General features: G+C 40.4%; 1 protein-coding gene across 3 annotated transcripts; it reads left to right on the plus strand.

The window, feature by feature from the left end:
• The first annotated feature begins 5,157 nt into the window (after positions 1-5,157).
• On the plus strand, positions 5,158-24,551 carry LOC136749961 (monocarboxylate transporter 4). 3 transcript variants are annotated; one of them, XM_066704629.1, is made up of 5 exons: positions 5,158-5,332; positions 16,029-16,272; positions 16,753-16,896; positions 17,305-18,084; positions 18,578-24,551. In XM_066704629.1, the coding sequence occupies exons 2-5, from the start codon at positions 16,050-16,052 to the stop codon at positions 19,099-19,101; spliced, it is 1,671 nt and encodes a 556-aa protein (XP_066560726.1). In that variant the 5' UTR covers positions 5,158-5,332; positions 16,029-16,049; the 3' UTR covers positions 19,102-24,551. The 3 variants fall into 3 exon arrangements, with proteins under 3 accessions (XP_066560726.1, XP_066560728.1, XP_066560727.1); XM_066704631.1 differs by lacking the exon at positions 5,158-5,332 and adding an exon at positions 6,405-6,493; XM_066704630.1 differs by lacking the exon at positions 5,158-5,332 and adding an exon at positions 13,764-13,860.
• Positions 24,552-25,863: the final 1,312 nt, after the last annotated feature.

A 25,863-nucleotide genomic window follows, 5' to 3' on the forward strand; every position in this document is an offset into this window, starting at 1 on the left:
GAGAAACACAGCCCTAACATTGAGGGTTAACTGGGCAATCTAACCCTATCTTTACCCACTGAATTCAGGTGAACTGATTCTGATTTTTCTTCCTATAGGATTTGAAGCTAGCAAGAGACCAAATAAGGCTGAGTATAAGCAAATGGAAAATGCCAGCCAAAATCAACCACCTAGAACAAGAGAAGAGAAACATCACTACTATGAGAATCCGATAAGGTTAGGTTTCAACAGTTGGCTAACCCAGGACCATTCAGTAAATGCCAACTGCCTTCTCTGGAATCTTGCGAACTCTGATTTTTTGGTTAGGGTTAGTAAAGAGTAGGCTAGCTTGGCTTGCTGTTGGTGTATATTAATGTTGCAAAACAGTTATTAGTAAAAACTTTACAGTTTATGGTAAAAACATACATAACAGATGCCTATAACCAAAAGCTAATTTGAGTGCCAAGTGTTTTAGATACTGTATTTATATAACATTATGTTGGGACATACACAAACAGTCTAGTCCTCTAAATAGGGAACTTGCTCTACTTCATAAATTGTGGCTGAAATTCCTATAGCGATACTGTTCAAGTATAACCTACAGTATAACCCCTCTGCAGTGCAGGGGTCAGGCATATCGTTGCTGAGATAGCAGTTCTGTACAGCTAGTAACATTTGTCAGTACCGCACTTGACATAGGGAATTTGTAGGGGCTGAGGGAATGACAGAGAAAAAAAAATGAAAAGGTCCTAATAATATGCTAAGCCCAAACTTTAAGGCCAGGCAAGAAAAGGTCAGGAAAGTAAAATTAGAAATGATTCCCCTGTGGGCGAAAATAACACACCCTGTTTGTGTGTGTGGAGATGGTCAGTACCTCCCCCACAAAAGGGCAACTGGTTCAATTGCTAAAACGTTTTCCACAACATCGTCTATGATATATGGCAAGACTTTTGCTTGCACCATTCAAACCTGATTCGCCATCTCCACGTAGGACCATAACTCAGCTCCCACTGTTGTAAAAATGTAATCTGAACTGAAAACATCTTGGTAAAAATGAAAAGTCTAGTTACAATACTATTTTTGATAAATGGTTGCCACTTAGTGATTGTTAGGTAGGGTTTACATCTGAACAGAGACGATACTCTGGTATTTATTTTCAGTGATTCTGGCACTTGAATTGTATGTAAAATAAAGAGACAAGTGAGCATGCACTCGTTGTGACCTTTAAAATAATCAGACATATGTTTTACATGAACAAAACAAAACTAAATCAAAATGAATAAATGAATGTTTTTTTTTAGTAAAGCACCAAGAACCATAAGAAGAGTTAAAATGCTCATGCAATTGGGAGATAGAGACAGATAGAGATAGAGACTTGTCATGGCATTTGAAAAGCAGCAGCCAAGACTTCTCTCATACTTTTCTCCTTAGAATTGTGAGGAATTTGACACGCCATTAAAGAAAAACAGCTCAATTTTATACACAGAATGTTTTGCAGCTTAAAATCCTTTAAAGCTCTTTGAATGACCAAACTCTAACAAACAACAACATCTTACAGCTGTATTCATATGAATTTAATATGTGTGATAATAAGCCTGGCTCAAAGAAAATTGGCTGTGAACCCTGATGAACATTCATATGACCGTTAGGAAGCAGATAAAGACAGCCTTAATCCACAAACTATGGAAGATAATGCCTAAAACAGTATTCAGGATTCACAGAGAACATTAAATATCTCTTAATTTTATACCATGCTTAACCGTAACAGTGAGTATACATTTTATAAAACACAATATATAATGATCATTCATACATAATATTTGAAAACATAATATAGTACAGTTTATTTCATTGACAATGCTGTTCAATGAGAACTGCAAGGGTGAATTGAGATTTGTAACAATTTGTAATATTACAAATAAGGGATAAACAATGCTGGGGTGTAGCAGTAATGAAAGTGTTTTGATAACAGTCCCCTCGACTACGTGACTCATGGACGCTGGTGTAACGTGACACATGTGAAACAGCAACAGGCCCTGTACCTGCTCAATGACACAGAGCCACAGCCCTGAGTGTCATGGCAACTGATACAAATCACCTGACACCCTCCAGTGCTGTGACTGATGAAAGACTGGTCCCAACATGGAAATTCTGCCACAGTCTTCCCAGTGTCACTGTTAGATAAGCCACAGACACTACAATGATGCAAACGTACATGTGTTTCTGCAATGGTTTCACTGCACTTTCACTAGGGTTGACCTCACTCAATGTGCTAAAACGGAAGGTGTCTTGTTCGTTCATAAGGAACTGGAAGGTGTAGTTCTAGCATGAATAATGTTTAGAAGTACCTTATAGGCACTCAATTCTGGTGATGAGAGTGGTGTCCTGCAACAGAGGAACATAGCAAACAGACAGCATGGTCACTACAGTGGTGTGATGCAGCAGGGTCAAATCTCAAGGTGACCTTCAAGGACCACAGCCTCTGTCCTTTTTCTGGTAAACATTTTCAAGGTTCTGCCAGCTTCTGAAGTCACAGATTGTACTATTCCTCCTTCACCTATTCATTTCTAATACACATGCACTGCCATTCCTGTTGATTGCTGAAAAGGCAATCTGCAGTTCAGCACCTATTCACATGCACAATGCATCTGTTGCATGATGGCTTTTCAGATCAGGAGACTGTGTTGTTTTTCAGCAGCATGAAGTGTGCTTTGTTTTAGGGGAAGTGCTTCAAATACAACTACAGATATGTAAACGATCACATTGGTGGTGTGAACTGGCTGCTATGGTGATTTCCTGTGTGTGTGTGTGTGTGTGTGAGAGAGAGAGAGGGGGGGGGGGGGGATGGGGGCCGTAGCTGAAGGGACCATAAGATAAGATGGATGATTAGCTTCCTCTCTCCTTGTGAAATATGGAAGTGAGCTGTTAATTCTCAGTAATCTTTTTGGGGTTTCCGTATGTCTTGATCAATAATGCAGTACTCCCTGGAGCACTATTTCTTTTGACCCTTTGCTAGGTCACAGCACAGCAAACAATACTGGGGTCTGGCTCTTAACTGGCCAGCCACAGACTTATGTGCTTATAATGGCTTACATAAATATATAAAGCTGTACTGTACTAGCTGTACTGACAATGGCAGCCAATGTGTTGTATTTATGTATGCAACATTCACTGTGGATAATTGAAATGATTAACAAAATCTCTGATTAAGGGTACTGTATTTTGTTCCCTTTTTTCTTTCTTTTAAGAACTTTTTTTTAAGAACCTCCAGTGCTTAGCCTTTAAGCATGGTTGCATCATTCCTAGGGTAGCGAACCGTTCAACAGTCTCAAGTTAATTTTAATTCCAGCTGGCCTTTAAACTGAACTGGGCTCAACCCATGCAGTCCCACAGCAGGAAGTCTCAGCTGGGAATTCATCACAGCACCCTTCTGGCTTACAGCCCTTCAGCAGGGTGTTTCTCCTGTCTATCTGCCAATACTTTCTCCCACCAAGTCCTTGCCAGGGAATCTTTTTTTCAAAATATATGGTAACTCATATACACATTGTCTTAAAACGTCTCATGAGTGCAGTTTAGTTCTTTTGGTTTCTAGATTTTTTAAATATCTTTTGTGCTCCCCATAATTAAAATATTAGGCTTTAGAGGAAGATGGGAGAGACAGAAATAATGATGAATCAATTATATCTCTGTGCCAGATTACAAATGCATGCTCTGATTTTTGTTCTCATACAATCTGAGACACAGAGCCAGATCAAATGTATTTACCTAGTTTTTCTTATCCAGTTTCCATGGGACCAGGGACAATACATATGTACTAAAGCTGTTATAAACAAAGTGTGGGACCCCATCCTCTGCCTTTCCACAAATAAACCAATGATTGAGTTTGAAATATCCCTACAGATAAGAGAGGAAGCCGAAAAGCACCTTCACTGTGAGTTACACACACCTCTTTAAAATATATATTTTAATTGAGCATATGAGTGTTTTAAAAAATATATATTATGTTAGATTGTGTTATAGGCCTCATTGTTTGGTATTACATTTTTTGTGTTACAGTGTAAGTTGCTCAGAATTGTCATGATGTTTTCATTCTACCTTGAAACAACCTGGCTATTCCTTTAAGCTACAAATATAAATAAGTGTAATTTACATTATTATTGTTTGTATGTCTTGATGTTGCATTTTTATATTCAGTGCTGTTGGAAACCAAACAAATATTGTATGCTGTATCTTTTGTAAGAATCAGAATAGAATCAAAGTCGGTTCCATTCATTAATAAATCGATGTTTGTAAGAATCAGAAATTCTAGTACCGCACTTTCTCTGCCATTTCTCACAGAACAAGCCCTGCTATTTATTACGGGAGGGGTGTGGCGAGGAAGCAGCTACCTCTACGTCACAGTGCTGACGAAAGATTGCAAGCGCAAATAGTAGCCAGTCAATTCTCATGCTTCGCCTGTGCTTTATATCAGCATTTAGACCAGAAACAAGAACATCAGAAGAGGTTAACAACATTGCGGGATACATGTACATATTATACATACTATCAGCTATGAACCCATGCTACATTTAAACAGCGCTTCTTAGAAATAGAAATACAAATAAAAATGAATAATATGTATAAAAGATCATTTCCCCAGATCTTTGAAGACAACATCATATGACCCTACTCCCATAACGCGTCCCGTTAAATCCATCTGTGAGTCATGTACAGCTCTTCTTAATATTATAGTAATATGTGATTATTAAGATATATTTAGATATATTAAACGTATATTTTACATTTCTGCTCGGCAACATTTAAACAATAGTAAACATCGATTAATAATACATCGACACAAAATATATAAAAATAGATATGTGTAGAATATATATGTGGTATAAAAACACCTTTTCCTTATTTTGCACAGCTGCGTTGTATTTGCTTTAAACTACCGTATCTCACAGCTGCCATGCAAGTGTGGAAACAAAAACGCCTTTTAAACTGTCGGTAATTGTGTCAAAATGAACAAGAGCTAACTGTGCTCGTCAAGTAAGTAAGTAAGTAAGTAAGCACTGAGCAACCTTGTATGGTAAAAAACAAAGCCACTGTGGCTAAAGAGATAAGAGCATCCAGAACCGGAGGCGCGGCGTGTCTGGACCCGAGTGCGCAGCCTGCTCCCAGCCCGCAGAAGAATCCCTTGCCGGGAAGCCCCAGGTGATTCCCAGGAAGCGGAAGGGCACTAGGGCCCAGATGTCTTTTTTGCGAGACGGAGGTCCTCTCATACGTGCCGGAATAAACGTGATTGTATGGTATAAAATCGTGCGCTAGCGGAGGGATCTGGAAAGATCGGCCGCAGTCGAGCATCTCTAAGGTAAGCGCCGGTGCTCTGCCTTCCGCAAATAACTTCAGTAGCGCTAATGGAGAATTGAGCTGTTATGCCGGTCTGTTATAATGTATTATGACAATTCATTTCCTTGCTAAATATCTGCTTTTGCACACGCTGAACACACCGGCTACTGAAAGCTGCATTTCTGTGAAATTCTGTGTAATGTCCTCTATCAAATAACGCACGTCTTTAGGTTGTCGGGCTGCTTCGAAAGCAGGATTATCATAACTCCACATCACTGTGTGCATATATGTCATTTGCATCTTATCTAATTGGTTTTGTGTGGGGAAATGCAGAGTTTTATTAAGCTGCTTTTTAATGAATGGCGTTTCATTTACGCATTTTGTTGAACTGACTGCATTACCGATCGTAAATGAAAGTAATTGAAGTAATTCAATATTGGTGGCATCTCCTCTCTCTTCAGATCTAACAGGTTAGCAGCCATGGGTGATTGTACGTGTTGCACTGATGCATTAAAGCAAGAGAGAGTAGTGTCAGAGTAGAGACAGAGTAGGTCTTGGACTTGGTTATTTTTATTTTTCACCTTTATCTAACTAGTGGGTTATGTACTTTTCTTGATAAACACTGCTAAACAGCCGCCGTGAATACTATCTAATTAACTAAGAAGTGAATTGGCGATGGTAGGATATTTCAAATGGAGTTTTATTAATGGCCTTATCTCATCATAACCTACTTTCGTGTCGCTGCTCGGACCTATTGGCATCGGATAAAGAATACGAATTATATAGCATTAAGGGTTAATATATGATATCATTTAATTGCCTTACGACATTTAAAATTATCATGATCATGTTAGCTAATAATAATAATAATAATAATAATAATAATGTATACGGAAGGATTACACAGTATTTAAAATCGTGATCATACAAATACTGTATCGCTGAATTTGTGTCCGAGCAATAGGTAGATGATGCGTCAAAGGATGCTTTTTTACAACCATTTCCACCTCCGACGTGGTGGCTGCAGGCGACGGCGCAGGATAGCGTGGCTGCGCAGGCGGACTTTGCGTTATTAAGAGTCGCGCCGCCGCATCAGACGCTACAGGGTGCGCAACACGGACGCGGCCGGACATCTAACTCCAGCAAAATGCTATTTATTTCCTGGAATATGGTGGTCAGTAACGTGAGTTAAATAATATGTAGATAAAGGCGTTACGTTTATTAAACACAATATTAAATAACAATTACATCATATTTTATAAAGCATATATGAATAAATGATATGTTCATCTATCTGTTGTGTAAAGGGTTTAATAACATGCAGGACAATCAAAAAGTCCGACTTTAGTTATGATTGAACACCTTTGACAAATGTCCCAAAAGAATAGTTTTTCCAGATTAGACCCACTATACTAGTCTTACCTTGAATGGCACACACTGTAGGAGTGTGTATTTATTTATAGTCAAAAAGTCAGAAATCAGAACATTATTTGTGGTTATCTTCCTCTCTGTTTATTGGCATCTAATGTTTTTCCTGCTTTGTAAAATATTTGTGGCAGTGTGCTGAACTATAATGAGAGTAAAAAGCATGGTATGTTAGATATGATCTGAAAGACAGTTTAATATCTTGAATTCATGAAAGGGATGGCAAAATAACGAAATAATTCAAACACTACCTGAGGGATGCAGTATATCCCCACATGCCAATGAAGGGGTCATTATCGATCGATTGATTGAAACACCTCTCAGTAAAACTAGTTCTCCATCTTAAATTCGGTGTGTTGCTCTACCCAGAGCATTCACAATCCAATGAGTCAGCAAAACAGACAATTAAGGAAGTGGGGTTGAAGTAGGTGGAGACATGCACTGATAATGGTGTTTTATTTTATCAGTCAGGGCAGAATGAAAAATCTCACCAGTGCTGCTCGGTGAGTCCTGGCTGGTGCCAGAACTCTTTTGTTCCATCTCCCTGGTGATCTGGCGCGGCTGTTTGCATTGGGAGCAGGAAGGAACAGGGTGACTTGTTTTTGGAAAAGGGGGGGGGTGTAATCTGGGTCAATGGACAAATGAATCCCTAATATCTAAAATCCTCCAACAGATGTCAATCTAGGAGTTTGATTTCCCAGTGGATAAGACACTGGGTTCAAAGGAGGCTGGCTGACCTGTGTGTGCACTTCCACACCTTACAGAAACGAAGTAACCAGTTATGTCAGAATTTCAGAGTTTCAAAGAATTCATGTTTCTCAGCATACAGGACTGCATATGCTTACACTGAAGGAAATGACTGCAGGCTAATTCATGGTCAGAACCCAGCTATTGTTAGCTATACCGGAACTGCGATAGTAATGCCTTTACCTTAAATAACCTAGTTATATATTTACACTGATAAAAACGTTTTTAATGCATTTTGATACGTACATTAAGATGTGAACTGTGTGAAAATGTAATTAGTTATATTAGTTAATAGTGGGGGGAAATTATCAGATTGATTAAATATGGGCCAATGTATTAATGATGGTTTCCTAAACCTTTCAGAAAAAGACTATGCAAGGTGAAAGTGTATTACAGAAATACAGCTCTGCAAAAAATTAAGAGACCACTCCAAGTTCAGAAAACAATGTTAAGTGGTCTCTTAATTTTTTCCAGAGCTGTATATTTAACTCGATTCTTATAGATGCTGGACCTACAAACTTTTAACTAGTAATTTGGTATAGCCAATGGGATTTCTTCCCCCAAACCTGCAAATTGTCTTTGTAAACAAGCCATTCATAATCTACCCACACTTTCACATACCTTCCCGGTATTCGGAGAGCGTGGGATTCCAGTTGTGTGGAATAAATCTGGAAACATCTGCACTTCACAGCTTGTGACATGTCCAGTTTCCCCAAACGTTCTTGGGTGCAGGAATGCAGGAAGCAGCACAGAAGAGTAACAGCCCCTAAGATCCTCTAAGAAAACAAAACAATACAGACGGTATGTTTCACTGCAGGTCAAAACACTAGGGCTTGGCAATAGCCATTTGAAATCTTCAAAGAAAGCTAGGACAATAGCTCCCATTCTTCCACTAAGCATTGCTCTTAAATGGAGAGATAAAGAGAGAACGTGTCTACAGAAAACAGCAGGAGATAGGGCAGGTTTTCATAGCTTGATTCCCTCTTCCTCTGTCCATTCACATGTTAACTGTATTTCGCATTCCCTCTTGGCACAGTGCACCTTTATGCAGTGTTTAAAATCCCCCTTTCAGTCATACTGTTGTATAGCCCAGAGTTTTTTTTTCATTACCCCTCTTCTCCCATGGATACGTGTGTGATTTCCCAGTTGCCTACCTGGGCTGACACTATTTTGGCCTGCTGCAATTGGGTTTGTATATTTCGGTTGGGTATTCCAGTTTCTTGAGAAATTCATACTTTGGAGAGAGGCGTGTAATATTAGGTATTCAAAATATTTTGCAGGAATATACTATAAACAAGGAGAAGAAAATGTTGATGCATTATCCCGCCTGCACACCCCTTTTCTCTGAATTGAAATGTCTGACTGAAATATGTTTTAATATAAATATGGAAAAGAGCATAGACTGTATCACATTGTAATAATGGACTTCACAGTATTTTATTTACCAATCCAGGCTGTTAAGATCCCATCTGAATTTTTCTCACTGACATAGATTTCAGTACAGAGGAAAGTACTTTTCTTCCAGATAAATAAAAAGTGTATGTAAGATTTGAGAGCACTAGGGCGAATGCTTAGTTGTTCAAAATCATGAATGTGGATGCTCGAGCCTTAATGCAACAGTGACGTTAAATCCACTAGACAGGTGGAGATATACTGTACAGTCAAGTGTAGGTAAATGTGGAAATACTATTTTGCTGCTCTGTAAAGGCCGCTATATATGTGGCTGTTCATCAAAGACAATTCCCAGTGTTTCGAAAGCATCATGAACACAGACCCCAGTGCAGGATTGATGGGGTACATTTGTCGTACTTAAAGGACATCTTGGTGATCGTGCAGCTGACAGTTCCCCCATTACCACTTGAGATTTGCACTTGTTTGTCTCCACTGTGGAATTGGTTATTCAGCTTTCTAAACATCTTTGTGGAAAAAAATCACCGCAATGTTTCCACTTCTATAGGCCCGTCGATTGATGCTTTAAGTGTGTGGTGTGTTATTACTCAGATTACTGTCTTTGAGGTGGTTTCAAATGTGGATCTGGCTCTTTCCTGGAAGTCTCTCACTCATGTAATCTTAATGTGATTCGACCGCAGTGAGATTATATTATAATTACTATGAAAAGTGCTAATGAAAGTGTCAGTGGTGGCTGTAATCATTAGGAGGCAATGTGTTGGGTGTAGGGGGTTTTAAAACTGCAGTTTGCCTCCGGAGGTGAATATCGAAATGATGGCTCTGTTTCTGGGCAAATCAGGCCATCTGTCCTTTGCTGAATAAATCTCAAGGGGAAGGAGTCTGAAATGATCACCTGTCATCGGGCAAGGAAGAGGAGCGCTAAGACATAAATAACTGCAGTGCTGAGATGATGTCATGTGATGCACACTGTAAATCCTTGTCTTGTGGTGACACATCAAGGAAAAGGGGCTCCAGATTGTTGGATTGTGGTGTACTATGCTTCATACATGCTGTCCTCCAGTGTATTTCTGGGACTGTCTCATGGATGTTAAGTGGATGATGGCTGTCAAAGGACCGGGATGCAACAGTCTTATCTGTCACAGAATGGGCGGGCACTATTTTTAGACATTTCCTTTGAGGCCTGAGAGAAACTAAGAATTGGCTCTTTTTATTTATTTATTTATGTATGTATGTATTTTTTAATTAATGAAGATGGATAAATAAATATTGACCTGCCCCTTGTGATGTGGAAATGGAGGGGATGGGGGGATGGGGGACACATATATATGTTTTTTTTTTACACATAGCTTGTGTGCTGCATGGTGAACAAGTTAGCCTTTTCTAATCCCAAGGGGAGGTCCAATAATCTCCTGTAATTCAAGCCTGTGTCACAACAGGAAGTGGATTATTGCTTCACTTGTTTTGTTAATTGTAGCTTGGCAGGAACGCCCAAACATTGTATATGGGCTGAAATAATTAAATACATAAATGTTCAAACAAAAGATGCAAGCTGGAGACTGATAAAAAGTGATTGGTTAACATAATACATAATACACTATAAATGTATTCGATAGGAAGTGGCAATTGTATAATTCCTGAACAAAGTAGTTTTTTCTGAAATAAAAATAAAAATGTAGATCAGGTTAAGATAAAGAGTGAAAAGACTACTGCGTTTAATGGAAACTGCAGATGAAGAATGTTCACATTGCAGAATTATGAAGAAAATGTAAATAATAATAACAGGGGTGTTCATTGCTTGGAAACAGTTAAGGGGTTACATTTATAAAGATCAGCTGAAAGACCAACAGGCATATGGACACCAGGGGCTTGTGGTAATCCCTGCGAACCCTGAAGGTTTTCTGTGTTTGCGCTTCAAACAGGATGGTTTGAAAGCTTTCTCTGACACTGACAACTACTCACTCTGACCACCCCCCACCCGCCATGTCTCACTGGCAGATAAGTATGGCACTGTAAAGAGATTGGAGAGGATGGAGGAAGCCTAATCCATGCAGAAGACTTAACAGCGACGAATGTTTACCAGTGAGACTGACTGCTGTAGTTGCTTCAGGCCTCCCACAAACATAGACTCTAGCCTAGCTTAATCTGGGGCACGTGTGGAGCCGCTAGCTGCTCCAGTGTTACTGCACCGGGCGGCCGACTCCCCAACCACACAGAATGACTGGCAGCCCTTGTGTCTAATTAAATCAATACCCCCAGCTCGGTGGCATGCCAATTTTCCATCTTGCTCCGAAGCTACGTGTCCGTTTGTGCATTTGATTGAAGCTAGGACAGTTTTTATTTTATTTTACTTTTATCAAGTTTTATTAATTTATTCAGTAAAATGTACTATATTTTTTAAAAGGAAGGAAATAAGCTGCTCAAAGGAAGTGTGAATTTTGAGGTGACAGGCAAAGATTTGAACTGGGAATGGAGCTAAAAAAATAGGACCATGTTTTGTTTTGTGATCTAATGCTGACGTGACACATTTCTGCTATAACATGTTTTAATATATCTCTGCACAGCTAAAAACAAATAAATAAATGTCTAAATTGTACTAATTTGTAATAATCATCATCAGTTAAATTTGCTTAGATACAGACAGTAGATATTGCTATGAGGAGACAAAGTGATCCTGTCCCCAGCTATTAGACTAGTTTGCACTGCCACGGACAAGGAAATGTCAGGGTCTTATTTTAGGAGGGGGATTGCGGTGTTGGCAGTCTCTCTGAGGGGAGCTTCTGCAGGGGCCATGTAAAGGAGGGGGTGATTTTAAATGGAGTTTGTAGGGAGAGAGCCAGAGAACTCTTAACATAATGACAGATGAGAAGTTCAAACACATGAAACCACATTGACAGCTAAAGGAAAAACATCAGTGTCAAGGGTAGGTCATGCTCTTAGACTGGATCTTTTTTTTTTCCCTACAAGGTTGCAAATCTATAGTTTACGTGTAATCTGTAATCTGCAGATTACATTTGAAACTGACCTTCACTACTAATTCATGAACACTTGATGAGTACCCTTGTTGAGCAACTCCTAGCAGGTTCCTGTGTTTTGGTGTTCTGGACAGAATACTCTGTGAATTCAGATGCTATATTAATTTTTATAACATACTTATTAAATGAGAAGTAAGACACCGACATTCTGGATGACCAGAAACACTTTTTTCTGTGTTTGCTGTTCATGGTTTGAAAGACCATGTTATTCATTACCTGATTGTGTGAAATATTGCCCTTTTTCCCCCTGCAAGTTCAATGTACACAATCAGCATAATAAAACGTGACTGTTACTGTTAATTATAAAACCTGGTGCATTTATATGGTTAATGATCTATTATGGAAATACAGCATTTTGCAACATTTGCTTATTCTTATCAATTTGTGCAACGAATATACATTTGGCTTCGACGAATGGGGACGAATGCTGCCTGTTGGCCACAGATATTATTCAATTTCTTAGCAGACATCCTTATCCAGGGTGACTTACAATTGTTACATCACATTATTTTTTACATTTTACCCATTTACCCATGTATACACCTGGGCATTTAATGGAGCAATCTAGGTAAAGTACCTTGCTCAAAGGTACAAAAGCAGTGGGATTGAGCCCACGACCCTGTGCTCCAGGGTCCGGAGCCCTAGCCACTACTCCACATTACTGCCCCACAGTCACTTCAGTTATGGTGCTCTGGATACTTCAAAAAGGTATCATTCCATTTCTCATACAGTCTCTAGGCTCCTGGTTCTCTCTGGCAAGGAGTTACGGACAGGCTTCTATCTCCTAGAATGTTGTTGTCCATAAACATTGCAATGTAATTTTAGAAAAGGACACTCAGCCCACTGCTCAGTGTTGACAGCCTGGACTCCTTGGCCTGGTGATAAGGGCCCTGGGAATGACTGGCACGACTTGGGTTGACAAGTACCAGAGCAAAGCCAGAGCTGGGGCACAGGGTCTGTCAGGAGAGCTGGCACGCAGCCTAGAGTGAGGGGAAGCCGTATGTATGCATGTGTTGCACGTGGGGAGGGGCTGGCTGTGGATGAGGCGATAATTAGCAGACATGATGTCCCCTGCCTTCCAACAGTCACATCAGCAGACACTCTTTGGGTGGAAAGGACAGGGCATAACCGTCGTTCAACTGTTTGTCATGTATTTCTAACTTGCAATACTTCTGTGTTTTGATGATCAGACAAAAAGAAACGAAAGAAATTAAAAAAAAGTTCTGTAGCTAATCTGTCCTTTGCTTTTTGACCTTAGGCTAAACTGATGCAGTGCTCAGGCCCAATATCTATGCATTTCTTTTGAATAACTTATATCTTTACCTCTAGTTTCTAATGCACTGCCCTTCACCTAAAAAATGAGTTACAAATGAAAGTGTAACTCCCTCTGCCTTTTACTGTGCAGCTCACACAGCCAGCCAACCAGCTAACCAACCAGCTAGCAAGCATACAAGAGGATACATTTAAATTACCTAGCAACTAGTGTCTAATTAGGATTCACACTGTACCACCATCAAAGAACAAGACACCAAAAATAGTTAAGTGTCAGATTGTGGGCAGCTGTCTCTGGATTGATATTTGTATCATATTTACTCATGGAGCACAATGGTTACAGCCAGAGCAACATCAGCACTAGACCTGAACTGACCTCCGTACGTGTTTCTAAATTCTCTTTGGACACTAAACTCTTTCGGAAAGCCCTGCTGGCATTGAGCAATGTGTGTTGAAGTCCCAGGAAACATTTTTTTTTTAATAATCAGGGAACAACCTCTATGCTTGAGCAAACAAAGAACATTATTGGAGATATTGCCTCTTTGTCTCTACACAGATTAAGTATAAATCTGTGAAACAAGAATGTCTCAAGATAATACAGGAAGAGGAGATGTGATTCTCCCCTTTGGAGCTCTGTGAGGCGTGTTGGAGTTAACTGTCTGAGGTACTGAACTTATGTGTAAATCAGCCGTGGAGGCTATTAAACCTCTCTGGGCCCAAGACATTCTTTAAACCACAGCTGTGATAGGCTGGTGGAGACAATGGTACAGTTGCAATCCATATTCATTATTTTTTCCATTAATGTCTCCACATTATATAATTCACTAAAAAGCCCATAAAGGTTTGTACTAACTGAAGCGGAAACAGTTTTGCTGACTTGCATGTATAGGTGTATATACAGTTAGGTCCATATATATTTGGACAGTGACACAATTGTCATCATTTTGGCTCAGTATGCCACCACAATGGATTTGAAAGGAAACAATCAACAATCAGCTCAGGTGATTGACTTGGCCATTGTAGAACATTCCACTTCTTTGCCTTAAAAAAGTATTTGGTTGCTTTCGCACAAGATGTAAACCATTGATAAGCCCCAAAAACAGGAAGACCAGATTAGAGTTGGCCAAAAAACATCTAAAGAACCCTGTACAGTTCTGGAACAACATCCTATGGACAAATGAGACAAAGAACAACTTGTACCAGAATGATGGGAAGAGAAGAGTATGGAGAAGGGAAGGAACTGCTGATGATTCGAAGCATACCACCTCATATGTGAAGTTAGTTATGGCATGGGCATGTATGGCTGCCAAGGGAACTTGTTCCCTTTTATTTATTGATGTGACTGCTGACAAAAGCAGCAGGATGAATTCTGAAGTGTTTATGGTTATATTATCTGCTCAGATTCAGCCAAATGCTTCAAAATTGGACGGAACTTCACAGTGCAGATGGACAATGACCCAAGGCACACTGTGAAAGCAACCCAAGAATTTTTTAAGGTGAAGAAGTGGAATGTTCTGCAATGGCCAAGTCAATCACCTGACCCGAATCCAACTGAGCAGCATTTCACTTGCTGAAGGCAAAACTGAAGGCAAAGAACAAGCAGGAACTAAAGACAGCTGCAGTCCAGGCCTGGCAGAGCATCACCGGGGAAGAAACCCAGCATCTGGTGATGTCTATGGGTTCCAGATTTCAGGCAGTCATTGACTGCAAAGGATTTGCAACCAAGTATTGATATTGTCCAATTACTTTTGAGCCCCTAAAATTGTGGGGTCCACATATAAAAATGGGTGTAATTCCTACACCGTTCACCCAATTTGGATGTAACTACCCTCAAATTAAAGATGAAAGTCTACACTTAAAGCACACCGTTGTTTCCTTTCAAATCCATTGTGGTGGCGCGCAGAGCCAAAATGAAGACAATTGTGTCACTGTCCAAATATTTATGGACCTAACTGTATCTAAGCACTGTACCTGTACACCTCCTTTCCCCAACAGTGTCTGGAAATCCTCTGTCATGGCAATTTGGTTAATACAAAGCTGTTCCTTTCCGATTAACAAGCAACTTCCATTATCAAGTGTTTTCTATGCTGACCTGTAAAGTATGTTTATTGTTGCAAATTAAGGTCTGGCTGCTGGGTGGGCTGCAGTGAAATGAATGCATGATGGCAAAGAACAGTTGCTCTGAATAAACAGCTGCCTATTGTAGCAGCACTGCTTGTGTCTGTGTCCCTGCAACTACAGGGGTAAGGGGATAATTGTGCATGTAGGAAAACATGGTTCCTGCTGCCCACAGCCTCGGACCTGCCATGCATGTTAATATCTTATACCGTGCAGCAGGCCTAATGGCAAGTCTCATGAACACAGAGCATGTACAGACACAGACATCCGTTGAATTTCACTGGGTTCGGTTGCCAGTAATACTTCACTGTCCTTTAAAACAGTCAAGGACATTACATTACAGCCCGCATTGTTGTTTAGTGATGTGTTCTGTATCCTTGCATCAAAAGTCATATCATAGTCATATTGCTTTAGATATGTTGATTTCCACACAGAACATCGTGTGAATATGAAGGAGAGCACATAAAACCGAAAACACAAAATAATAAGCTCAGTCCTCCTGGTTCCCACATGCATTAAAAGCAGGAATGAGGGATTTGACTGCTTTTCAAAACGAGGCAGGAGAATAAGGATTTGGGGAGGCGGATCTAGTGGGATTCTCTGTAGCAGCAAACGTATGAATGAAAGCATGACACGCCCTGCCTGTGTGAGGGTGGAGAGAGGAACCCAGCGGTGCATTTGTGGTGTGACTCTCAGGGCCATGTCTCCCCGCAGGACTGAAAGACAAGAGGAATCATGGGTGGTGTGGCTCTGGACGATGGCCCCAGTGGGGTGAAGGCACCAGATGGGGGGTGGGGGTGGCCAGTCCTGTTTGGCTGCTTCGTCATCACAGGCTTCTCCTACGCCTTCCCAAAGGCCGTCAGTGTCTTCTTCAAGGAACTGATCCGTGAGTTCAATGTGGGCTACAGTGACACGGCCTGGATCTCCTCCATCCTGTTGGCCATGCTGTATGGGACAGGTAAGGGCTCTCCCCGCCCCTCTCAGTGGAGCAGTCTTTGCCTGCCAATCCAGCAACAAAGAAAAGGCCTTGTGCCAGACCTACCAAGCTGTGTTGGGCAAGCAAAGACTTCTCTCCAAGTTTCTCATCAGTAGGTATGCATGTATATTTGTTTATTTTATGTATCTGGGTTATACCTTGGCTAGGTCACACCTTACCTAGAAAAGGTATGCATTGTTGGGCCGATTTGGAACTGACCCAATCAAAAGGTTAAAACAGCTTGATTAGCAAATGGTTTGCTCAACACTAGATTTATTCAAGGCAAGGAACTTGGTGTTACCTTCATTGATAAACATGAATGATAACAATTATGCTGAGGGAGGGAAGAAAACCAAGAGTTGCCCAAAGAGGACAGCTACTTTAGAGATGTGTTGTGTACTCTGCAGGCCTGGGTAAAGAGTTGAGGTTTAAGCATGTGTCTGTATGTCTGTCTATCGGCAGGTCCAATTTGTAGCGTGCTGGTGAATCGCTTTGGGTGTCGCCCTGTGATGATGGTGGGCGGCCTCTTTGCCTCGTTGGGGATGGTCATGGCTTCCTTCTCCACCAACATCTTTCACCTCTACTTCTCCACTGGGGTCATCACAGGTGAGCCCCACACCCCCTCCACTCGCCTCAATCCCCACCGCATTAGCCAATTGGATTTTGTGCCGAAAAGGGACATTTTACACAATCGTATTAGATCAGTAGGTTACCTTCCCCATTTTATGCTCTACTTACAGCCTGAATCCCTGCCTTTTGCAGCCAATTCTGTCAAGTGAAACACTTAATATTCCATTATTCTACTCCGAAGGGAGTCAGATTAGGGGAATTTATATTCACACTAATTAATAGAATCTGTTACTTCTTTATGAAACATCCTCCACCACAACTTTCAATAGCACACAATGATGGTTGGCAATGATCACTTTCCAAATAAGGCTAAGTGTACAGACAAGTGGTTCCTGTGTAGATGGGTTATTCTAAAATAATGTCACTGTTGTGTTTCTCTTGCAGGCTTGGGTTTGTCTCTCAACTTCCAGCCATCTCTGATCATGCTGAACAGATACTTTGATAAGAAGCGCCCCCTGGCCAATGGCCTGGCTGCGGCTGGCAGCCCAGTTTTCCTGTGCTGCCTCTCCCCCCTGGGGCAGATCCTGCAGCAAAAGTATGGCTGGCGAGGTGGTTTCCTCATCCTGGGGGGGATGCTGCTCAACTGCTGTGTGTGTGGGGCCCTCATGAGGCCCCTGGTCCCCCCCAAAAAAACTGTGGATCAGGAGAACCTGCAGCCCACAACACTGGAGAAGAAGCAGAAGAAGAAGCTGTTGGACTTCAGTGTATTCAGGGACAGAGGCTTCCTCATCTACACCATCGCCGCCTCCATCATGGTGTTGGGTCTGTTTGTGCCGCCTGTGTTCGTAGTTAGCTACGCCAAGACCCTGAAGTATGAGGACACAGAGTCCGCTGCCCTGCTCTCTGTCCTGGGCTTCATCGACATCTTCGCCCGGCCCACCTGTGGGATCATCGCGGGGATGAAGTGGGTGCGTCCGCGCTGTGTATACCTCTTCAGTTTTGCCATGTTGTTTAATGGCTGCACCGACCTCGTCGGCTCCTTCTCGAAGGACTACAATGCCCTGGTGGCATTTTGCATCTTCTTTGGCATCTCCTACGGCATGGTGGGAGCACTGCAGTTTGAGGTGTTAATGGCCATCGTGGGCACAGAGAAGTTCTCCAGCGCCATCGGCTTGGTACTGCTCATGGAGGCCATCGCTGTTCTGGTGGGGCCGCCCTCCGCAGGTCAGTCAAAAACCAGCAATCTTTCCTTAGTTTAGCCTTTCGATTCCTTCCCTCAATTTAGCAGGTTCACATTACCTAACTACACTTCTTCCATCCTACTTGTAAGTGAAGCAGACGTTAAGTAGGAGCTGCTTCACATAATTATCTGATTCACATAATTCACATTGATTAGGTAATAGGGGGTTGAGTTATTGTTCATTATTTTTCCCTTGCTGATGAATGTGAAATGGGTTAGTATTGTTCTGCTTGTTTGGAGAAGTAGTGCCTTGGAGTTGGTGGGCATTAAATGCTAAATAAAGACCTAGTAAAAACTGGAAAGTAATCCTACACTACACAACTTTATTCTGTGCTGAATCTACTCTGTAGAACTATGCTTTTACAACTCACTGGTGGGGCTGGATTTGTGACAGTGACTGTGAAGGTAGTGGGAAGATGTGGTTCTGTGGATGGTACATTTACAGGGGGTCTTGTGTTTCTCTTTCTTCTCATGCAGGCCGGATACTTGACGCCACAGGACACTTCATGTATGTGTTCTTGATAGCAGGGTGTGAGGTGGTGATCTCTGCCCTGGTGCTGGCCTTTGGAAACTACTTCTGCATCAAGAAAAAACCAGCAGAGCCAGAAGCCAAACTGGAGATGGCAGTGACAGCTGCAGAGATGGAGCAACTCAACAAGCCTCCTGGTGAGGTGGAGGAAGAGGAGGAAGGGGTGAAGGAGCTGAAAGAGGAGAACGTGAAGGAGCACAAAGAGAAGAAGGAGAAAGATGAGGACAAAGAGAAGGAGAAGGAGAAAGATGAGGACCATGAGAAGGAGAAGGAGAAGAAGAAAGATTTGGACAAAGAGAAGGAGAAGGAGAAAGATGTGGACAAAGAGAAGGAGAAAGATGAGGACAAAGAGAAGGAAGAGGACAAGAGGCCTGACAGCGTGAAGGTGGACTCCATTGAGGTGGAGCAGTTCCTCAAGGACAATACGGACAAGAATGGAGAATTGGTCACCAACCCAGAGACCTGTGTTTGAGTGAGGGCCTTGACACAACCAGGCTGACTGAATGGGAGGGAGCGAACCGCACCCCAACCCGCCACCCCCCCCCCAGAATTGTCCCAGATTTGACGTGGGACAAATCTGGAATTTCAGAATCTTGTATATTTATTTAGGTGTAATATTTATGTACTCTCTGGGGCTGTGCCATATGAGAATATGCATCCAACACAAAAACATGAGAATTCAATAATAACAACAGAAAACACATACAGAAGAAAAAATAAAACGATGCACTGGAACAACACTCCACAAAATAAATGAATAAATTGATCTGTAAAAATGGATTTCACCCTTCTTTATCATCACTGATGGACTGGCCTTGCACAGTACGAAGAGGAGGGTCCTGTTATTGTCCCTTATGTGGAAAGTTCTCCTGGCAGTTTGGTATGTGTTTTTCTACTTTAAAACAAGGATTCTATCTAGAGGGTCAATATAGTGGTAAAACAAGAAGAGTGGAATAGGAGGGTGGCACTTGTATGGCACGAGGAACACTGCTGTCGTTTCAGGAGGGTATGCCTATATATCTGCTTTTGCAGGTAGGTGAGCAAGGAAGCCTTTCCAGGGAAACTGGTTGTGGCACAGACTTCTTCAAAAATGCTTTTGAATTCTTTTTTTGTTTTTTCTTTACTCCAAACATGAACTCCCAAAGATATTGGGAAATCAATTTACCGTTTTGTTTTGTGTGGTTTTGTTTGTTTGTTTGTTTTGTCAGTGTTACGACTCCACATCAAGACTAGCACTATTGGCGGCCATTTTGCATTTCTCTTCATTTCCATCTAGGGCCCAAGTTGTGTGATGAATTGAAATTACTGTGTACTTGATTACTATTAATCCAAAATTACGGGGGATTTGGGTGGTTTGTTAGAGTGACTGTACAGTCCTCAAAGGGAACATTTTGTTACTGAACTGCGATTCAAAATTAAACCAGTTAATCCTAAAAGAAACTCTGCATTAACAAGAAGACTGTTTGAGCAGCGATTTGGCAAAGTCCAAACCAACATTAAAAATAAATGTAATCAATTTCTTTGTTGTTTCACTATACGAGGAGAAAGTTCTTGTCTGCTTGTGGGGGTGTGACCAATCTGGCAATCCTGAGGTTTATTTGTGTGCATAAGAGGAACTTATGTAATTTTGTGGGTGAAGGAAGTTACACTGAAGATAAAGGTCACATTGGTAGAGTAACGAGAATGGTTCTGAATCTTGTGTAAGTCCAGACACGTTATAGAATTATTAGGATTACATAAAAAGCAAAATAATAACATAGAAGAAGTATGCAAGCAACTGCCCTCAGGACATCCTTCCTTGTCTACATCAGTCTTTCTCATGTTTATTGAAGCATTGAGGCCTACAGAACCCCCTTATAGATTGATTGGGGAAAATAAAAAAAATCAATGAAATATTAAAAGCATTGAAGTGTCAAACATCCTATTTCACCTTTTGTCTTTTCTTCAATTTTCATCTCACTATGTCAGTATTAGATAAACCAGCTGATGGGTCTCAGATATCTAGTGAATAAGCAGAATTGGACATTGTCTGATGTCAACGTTTATTTTATTTATTTTGTATTAAACAATAACGTTGCATTGACTGTGGAGTTTGCAGCTGCTATGTGTTTGAATTTGTTGTGTATGTGTGTCACACTGTTTTAAAAGCTTTGTTGTGTGCTATGGATATTATTGTGTATGGTACATTTTAAAAGCAGGAATTAATTCCTCAATAACCTTACAATCCTGAACTAAAAGGAGAAAAATAGATGGTACTTAATCTTGTGTTGTTGTTTTGGGGGGGCAGGGTTTACATGTCATATGTAAACAGACAATGCAAATGAAGAAATGGACAGTCGGCAGCCAACATTTTTCTTTGCTTAAATTTGTAATACATTTTAAAAAGTGAAGATATGCTGATGATCATTAGCTATGGAAATGTCGTAGTCTGTCAAGAGTATGTATGCTGCTCAGAGGAAGCTCAGACAGAAGGAATCACAGATTGCAGGGTTCAAGCAGGAAGCTGCAGTCACACAGCGATACCAAGATCTCATCAGCCCAAGTCATAGCCATTAATAAACACTTAATAGCACGCCTTACAATCACATTCAGATAAAACAGTGGATGTCAGGGGAGAATCCACCCCTGAGCAAGGTCCTCAGCCCTTACACTAACTCTTTGAACATTTATAACAACTCACACATTCATGATGGGTGGGCTCTTGCCTTCACTCCCATGTTCAAGGGCAGATAGCCCCCCCTGCCTTCCATCCCATTCATTACAGCTGTGTACCCCCTCATCAAATGCCAAGCAGCAGCAAAAGAGGGAAATGGGATGGTGCCATTCACGTAAGATTCTCTCTCTTTATTTTTCTTTTTTTAGTGCCTTACCATTCAGACATTTCTGCCTGGGAGCTACCTTATAATACTTAAAAGACTCCAAAAAGTAATTGGTAAATAGTTTCCAATACAGTAAGACACAATATTATGCCAACTATACATTTTCCTTACCTGCTTACTAATACAGCAATGAGTATTTTGGCAAGATATCTGAGTCCACTGTCAAATGGCAGGCTAGTCCATAATTTCTATTATGATCTAACCAAAGTCATTTAATATGGAAGGCGGGGAATACATGAGTATGCAACTGTGGGGTTAGGATGCAGAGACTCTTAACAAACTGATGCTATCTTTCAAATACCCAGAATTCCCATCAACCCTCTCTCGCTCCAAAACCCATTATACAGCTGCAGATGGTGTAACCAATCAGAACCCTAGGAAGTTTAATTGAGCACCCAATCAGGGTCCTCGACTCTGACTGGCCCTGTGTGCAACAGTGAAAAGTGAGAGCAGGCTGATTTGGCACTATGCATGGTCAAAGGGAGATTCTTTTATTTTTTATTATATAAAAACATCATAACTGCCTATCTATCAGTCTGCATAGGTTCGCATCTTGCACAATGGTGTGTACCATGCACAGAAACAGAAGTGTTCTCCCACATTTCCCCTCTCAGGAAATCAGCTGGGGTGGGGAGGTTGTGGTTAATTTTTACTACATTTCCTCACATTGCAGCTTAATTCATTTTTTTTGGTAACATTAAATGTGTGCATATGCATCCTGTTGTTTTTGTATTTTTCTATTTTCACATTAAATGTTTTTATTTTAACTCCATTGCTGATTTCATATTATTACAACCTGTCAATTACAAAGGTCATTATTTCTATTAAACAAATAATAGAATCTATTCTGCTTGTCTGGGTAATACAGAAAGGACTGTACCCGACTGAAAATTACACTTCTACAAATAGAAAGCTCATTTACAAATATCGTTACCAAATGTCCTTTAGGTGAAATGGTTTCATATGGGACTTCATATGTCAATTTTTAACAATTTAACTAACTTGTGGTATGATAGATGTATTTAAACAAACACTAAAGTGCATTCTGAAAGGTTCAATAGTAAATATGATGCAAATGAAAAAAAACATTGTAGCCTAACATTCTTCAAATATATCCTCTAGTCAGTTACTTTGAAAAATTAACATTACAAAAGTTTCAAATTTGAATGTGAGCCAAAAAATATAAATAAATAAATAAATAAATAAATAAATAAGATGCTGAAGAATATTTCAGGGCTAGCATAATGAAATGTGTTTAGGTTATTTGTGTCTGTGTGCTGTGGCAGTTTGATTGCTGCTTCAATCTCGTTGGTTGCAATGCTTTAACGGAGATAATTGCTCTTTGAGAAAACTATAAATAGAGCAGACGATTTATTTCAATAAATCTAATACATCTGTCCTGATATTTTGTATATTATTATTTTTGCATCCCCTATTGGGGGCTGAATATCAAAATATTCTCTGTAACAGTATTTGTGTATGCGTGTGTATGTGTTTTTCAGAGTTCAGTGGGTCTATATTACGTGTATCAATGTATTACACACCTTGGAGTATGATGACTGTAAAATGTTTCTTTTGAATTTGAAATGGGGAGGGGTGTCCCAAAATGGTGAGGCAATCTTTGTTTCTAAAGTTGGAATTTTTCTTCTGTCCTGCAAGAACAGCAAGTTTGTTTAACATTTCTGTTGGGTGGCAAAACACCAGAGTGCAAAGGCTCACTTGTCATACTGCCATCTTAGATCTTTCTGGGACCAGCCTTTGTATTGTGAAGACAGCAATACCACACCTACACCCAATCCAGAAACAATGCTGTTCGATTTAAATGCCCTTTTACTTAAGAAACTACCGTATTGTACACCTAGAGAGAACTTAGACTTAGAACTAGGGCTGGCACTGGATAGATGACACCGAGTAAAGAAGAAGGATCATCAAAAGTAAAGCACACTTTATGTCCACATTCTCAGCAGAAGACAACAAAAGCAGTAAGATTTATATGATACAAGATCTGAGGGCATCTCAGGCTGTCCCAGGTCCTCTGCTTACACTTTGGCTGTCTATATTGAGCCTATAGTGTTTTAACCTGGCATTCCCCTGAAAGACAGGAAAATTACAGTAAGAAAGAAGAAACCCACTGTGAGATTTGGCAATTGAATGGTAAAAAAACTAAATCTAAATAACAATAACAGCAGCAGAGCAGGGAGACAGGACCTTAATTTCAAAATCTTCAAACTATTAGCATATGTAGCATCCAGCACAAATAACATTAAAACACATTCTTTTTGTGATGCGGAGAGGTGCTTCATAAACCCAAACGTGAAAACGCATCTCTGTGAGCTTCCTTCCTTCTCTTTGGACCGTAATCCTGTTTACAGCAGAAAAAGCTGCTTGAAACAATATGCCATATTCCCCTCTAGCACCAATAAAGAGGGAGAACCTTTTTTTTAAGTAGGCAGCAAGGGCTACCTTCTCTCTCACAACAGAGACCATTGAAAAGTAAAAGCTCTACGTTCTCTGTCGTCTGCAGTATTTTGAGCTGAAGACTTACGTTGGGGCATTTCACACCAGCTATTGTCTTCATTACAACTTTTCATGGAGCACAGTTGTCTGTAGTGAGTGCTCAGGCTGTGGGTAATTTCAGCTGTGTTTGGCCAGTATGAAGTCAGTCATTCCGGGTCACCCCTCTCCCTTAATGTCACCCCTCTACTTGTGTGTGGGGGAGAGGTAATATTGAGTTGTGAAAATGTACTAAAATGTTATTTTTTATTTACAAAAAAAACTATATATATATATATAAATTTCATTTCAAGAAAGGAAAATATATAAATATACATATATACACACATACTGTGTGTGTGTGTATGTGTATGTGTATATATATATATATATATAAGCTGATTTCACAGTCAGGTTTACCCTGTCTGTCTACACTGTTCTGTGAATGCACTTTAAATTCACCTCACCTGTAGAAGAAACTGTATATTTTTTACATGCTTTTATAGTGACCTGTTGCAAAACCTAACCAATAAATATTTATTCTGTTGAATTACTGTCTGAGATTTTCTTTTTAGACTGGGGTGGGTTATTCAAATGGTGTGTTTATCAGCCTGGAACAAAGACTAGGGATCGGCTAAATCAGCAAGAACACTTTAGTCAGACACAGACACCTGCAACAAAGGTCTAGTGTGGAATTGAAGAGCAGCTAAATTCAGGTCTGAGAACAGGGAGCATGTCCTTACACTAAGAGTTGTAGGTGTGTGGGGGGAAAAAAGTGTACATGGGTGGAGTCCTCAGCTTCTAACAACTGAATGTGCAACATATACTTAAGTTTACAGTCTGTAGCTTTTTGTAGAGGAGAGTGAAAGGCACAGGCTAACCTTGTGTCTTCACCACGTTGACAGTTCACAGCTAATGTTGTGCTGAAAGTCACTTGCTCAGGAATGCCCTCTTGCTTTTTTAGAGGTAAACGCCAGTGTGAAATGCTACCACAGGGGAAGCGGCAGCACCCCTTCTAATCCTCTTAGTGTAGGATTTGTACAGTATGTCCAGTGTGCGCCACCTGCCATCTCAGGCAAATCCTTTAACTGAACCATGTTTTATTGAATATTGAAAATAGGGAATTAATCAAAGAAGTCCGATTGTGTTGTAATTGTTTTAGATCCTGGCTGTCCTGCTTGGGATCTTATTTCAATCTGAATGTAAAGTGGGGACAGCATCAGTTGAGTCTCTGCTAGAAACCCCACCCTGACCTACACCTCTGCTCGAAACCCACCCTGCAGTTTGGTGAAAAGCTTAGCCATCTAGATTGATTTTGGCCAGCTGCAATCTCTCTATGGATAATGTAATCCTATTCCTTTCAGTTCTCGCTCTGCCTCCATGCAAATGAACCTTTGTTAATTGACTTTCTTCTTGATAATATTTGTATTGTTTTGAATATAATTACAATGTATTGCACCTTAAAATATATATATATATTTTAAAGTATATTATTATTATTATTATTATTATTATTTTTTTTTTTATTTCTTGGCAGACGCCCTTATCCAGGGCGACTTACAACATAAGTGCAAAAATACAGAGAAGTACAAGGCATCAATTATTACAAGTTCAACTTAGCTAAAACATAACAATTCAAAATACATTTTACAGATTCCAATTTACAATTGACACAAGTACAGTAAGAGACTTCCTACATCCTGGACGGTAAAAGCTAAGTGCTGTCAAGATGTAGGGTTACAGACGAGGGCTACGGGAAAGGGAGCAAGGAGGAAAACAATCAAGAATGCGAGGAGCATAATAAAAACTGTGAAGTGCTATCTAGCAGAGATAGAGGACTAATATTACAAGTGCTGTTGGAA

The sequence above is a fragment of the Amia ocellicauda genome, chromosome 5 (genome assembly GCF_036373705.1).
Source record: "Amia ocellicauda isolate fAmiCal2 chromosome 5, fAmiCal2.hap1, whole genome shotgun sequence".
NCBI lineage: Eukaryota > Metazoa > Chordata > Actinopteri > Amiiformes > Amiidae > Amia > Amia ocellicauda.

Bases quoted from the DNA above. Each gene is read 5' to 3' on its own strand.
- LOC136749961 (XM_066704629.1), top strand. From the start codon at position 16,050: ATGGGTGGTGTGGCTCTGGACGATGGCCCCAGTGGGGTGAAGGCACCA. The intron at 16,273-16,752 runs GTAAGGGCTCTC...GTCTATCGGCAG, and splicing joins GGCCATGCTGTATGGGACAG to GTCCAATTTGTAGCGTGCTG. The intron at 16,897-17,304 runs GTGAGCCCCACA...TTTCTCTTGCAG, and splicing joins CTCCACTGGGGTCATCACAG to GCTTGGGTTTGTCTCTCAAC.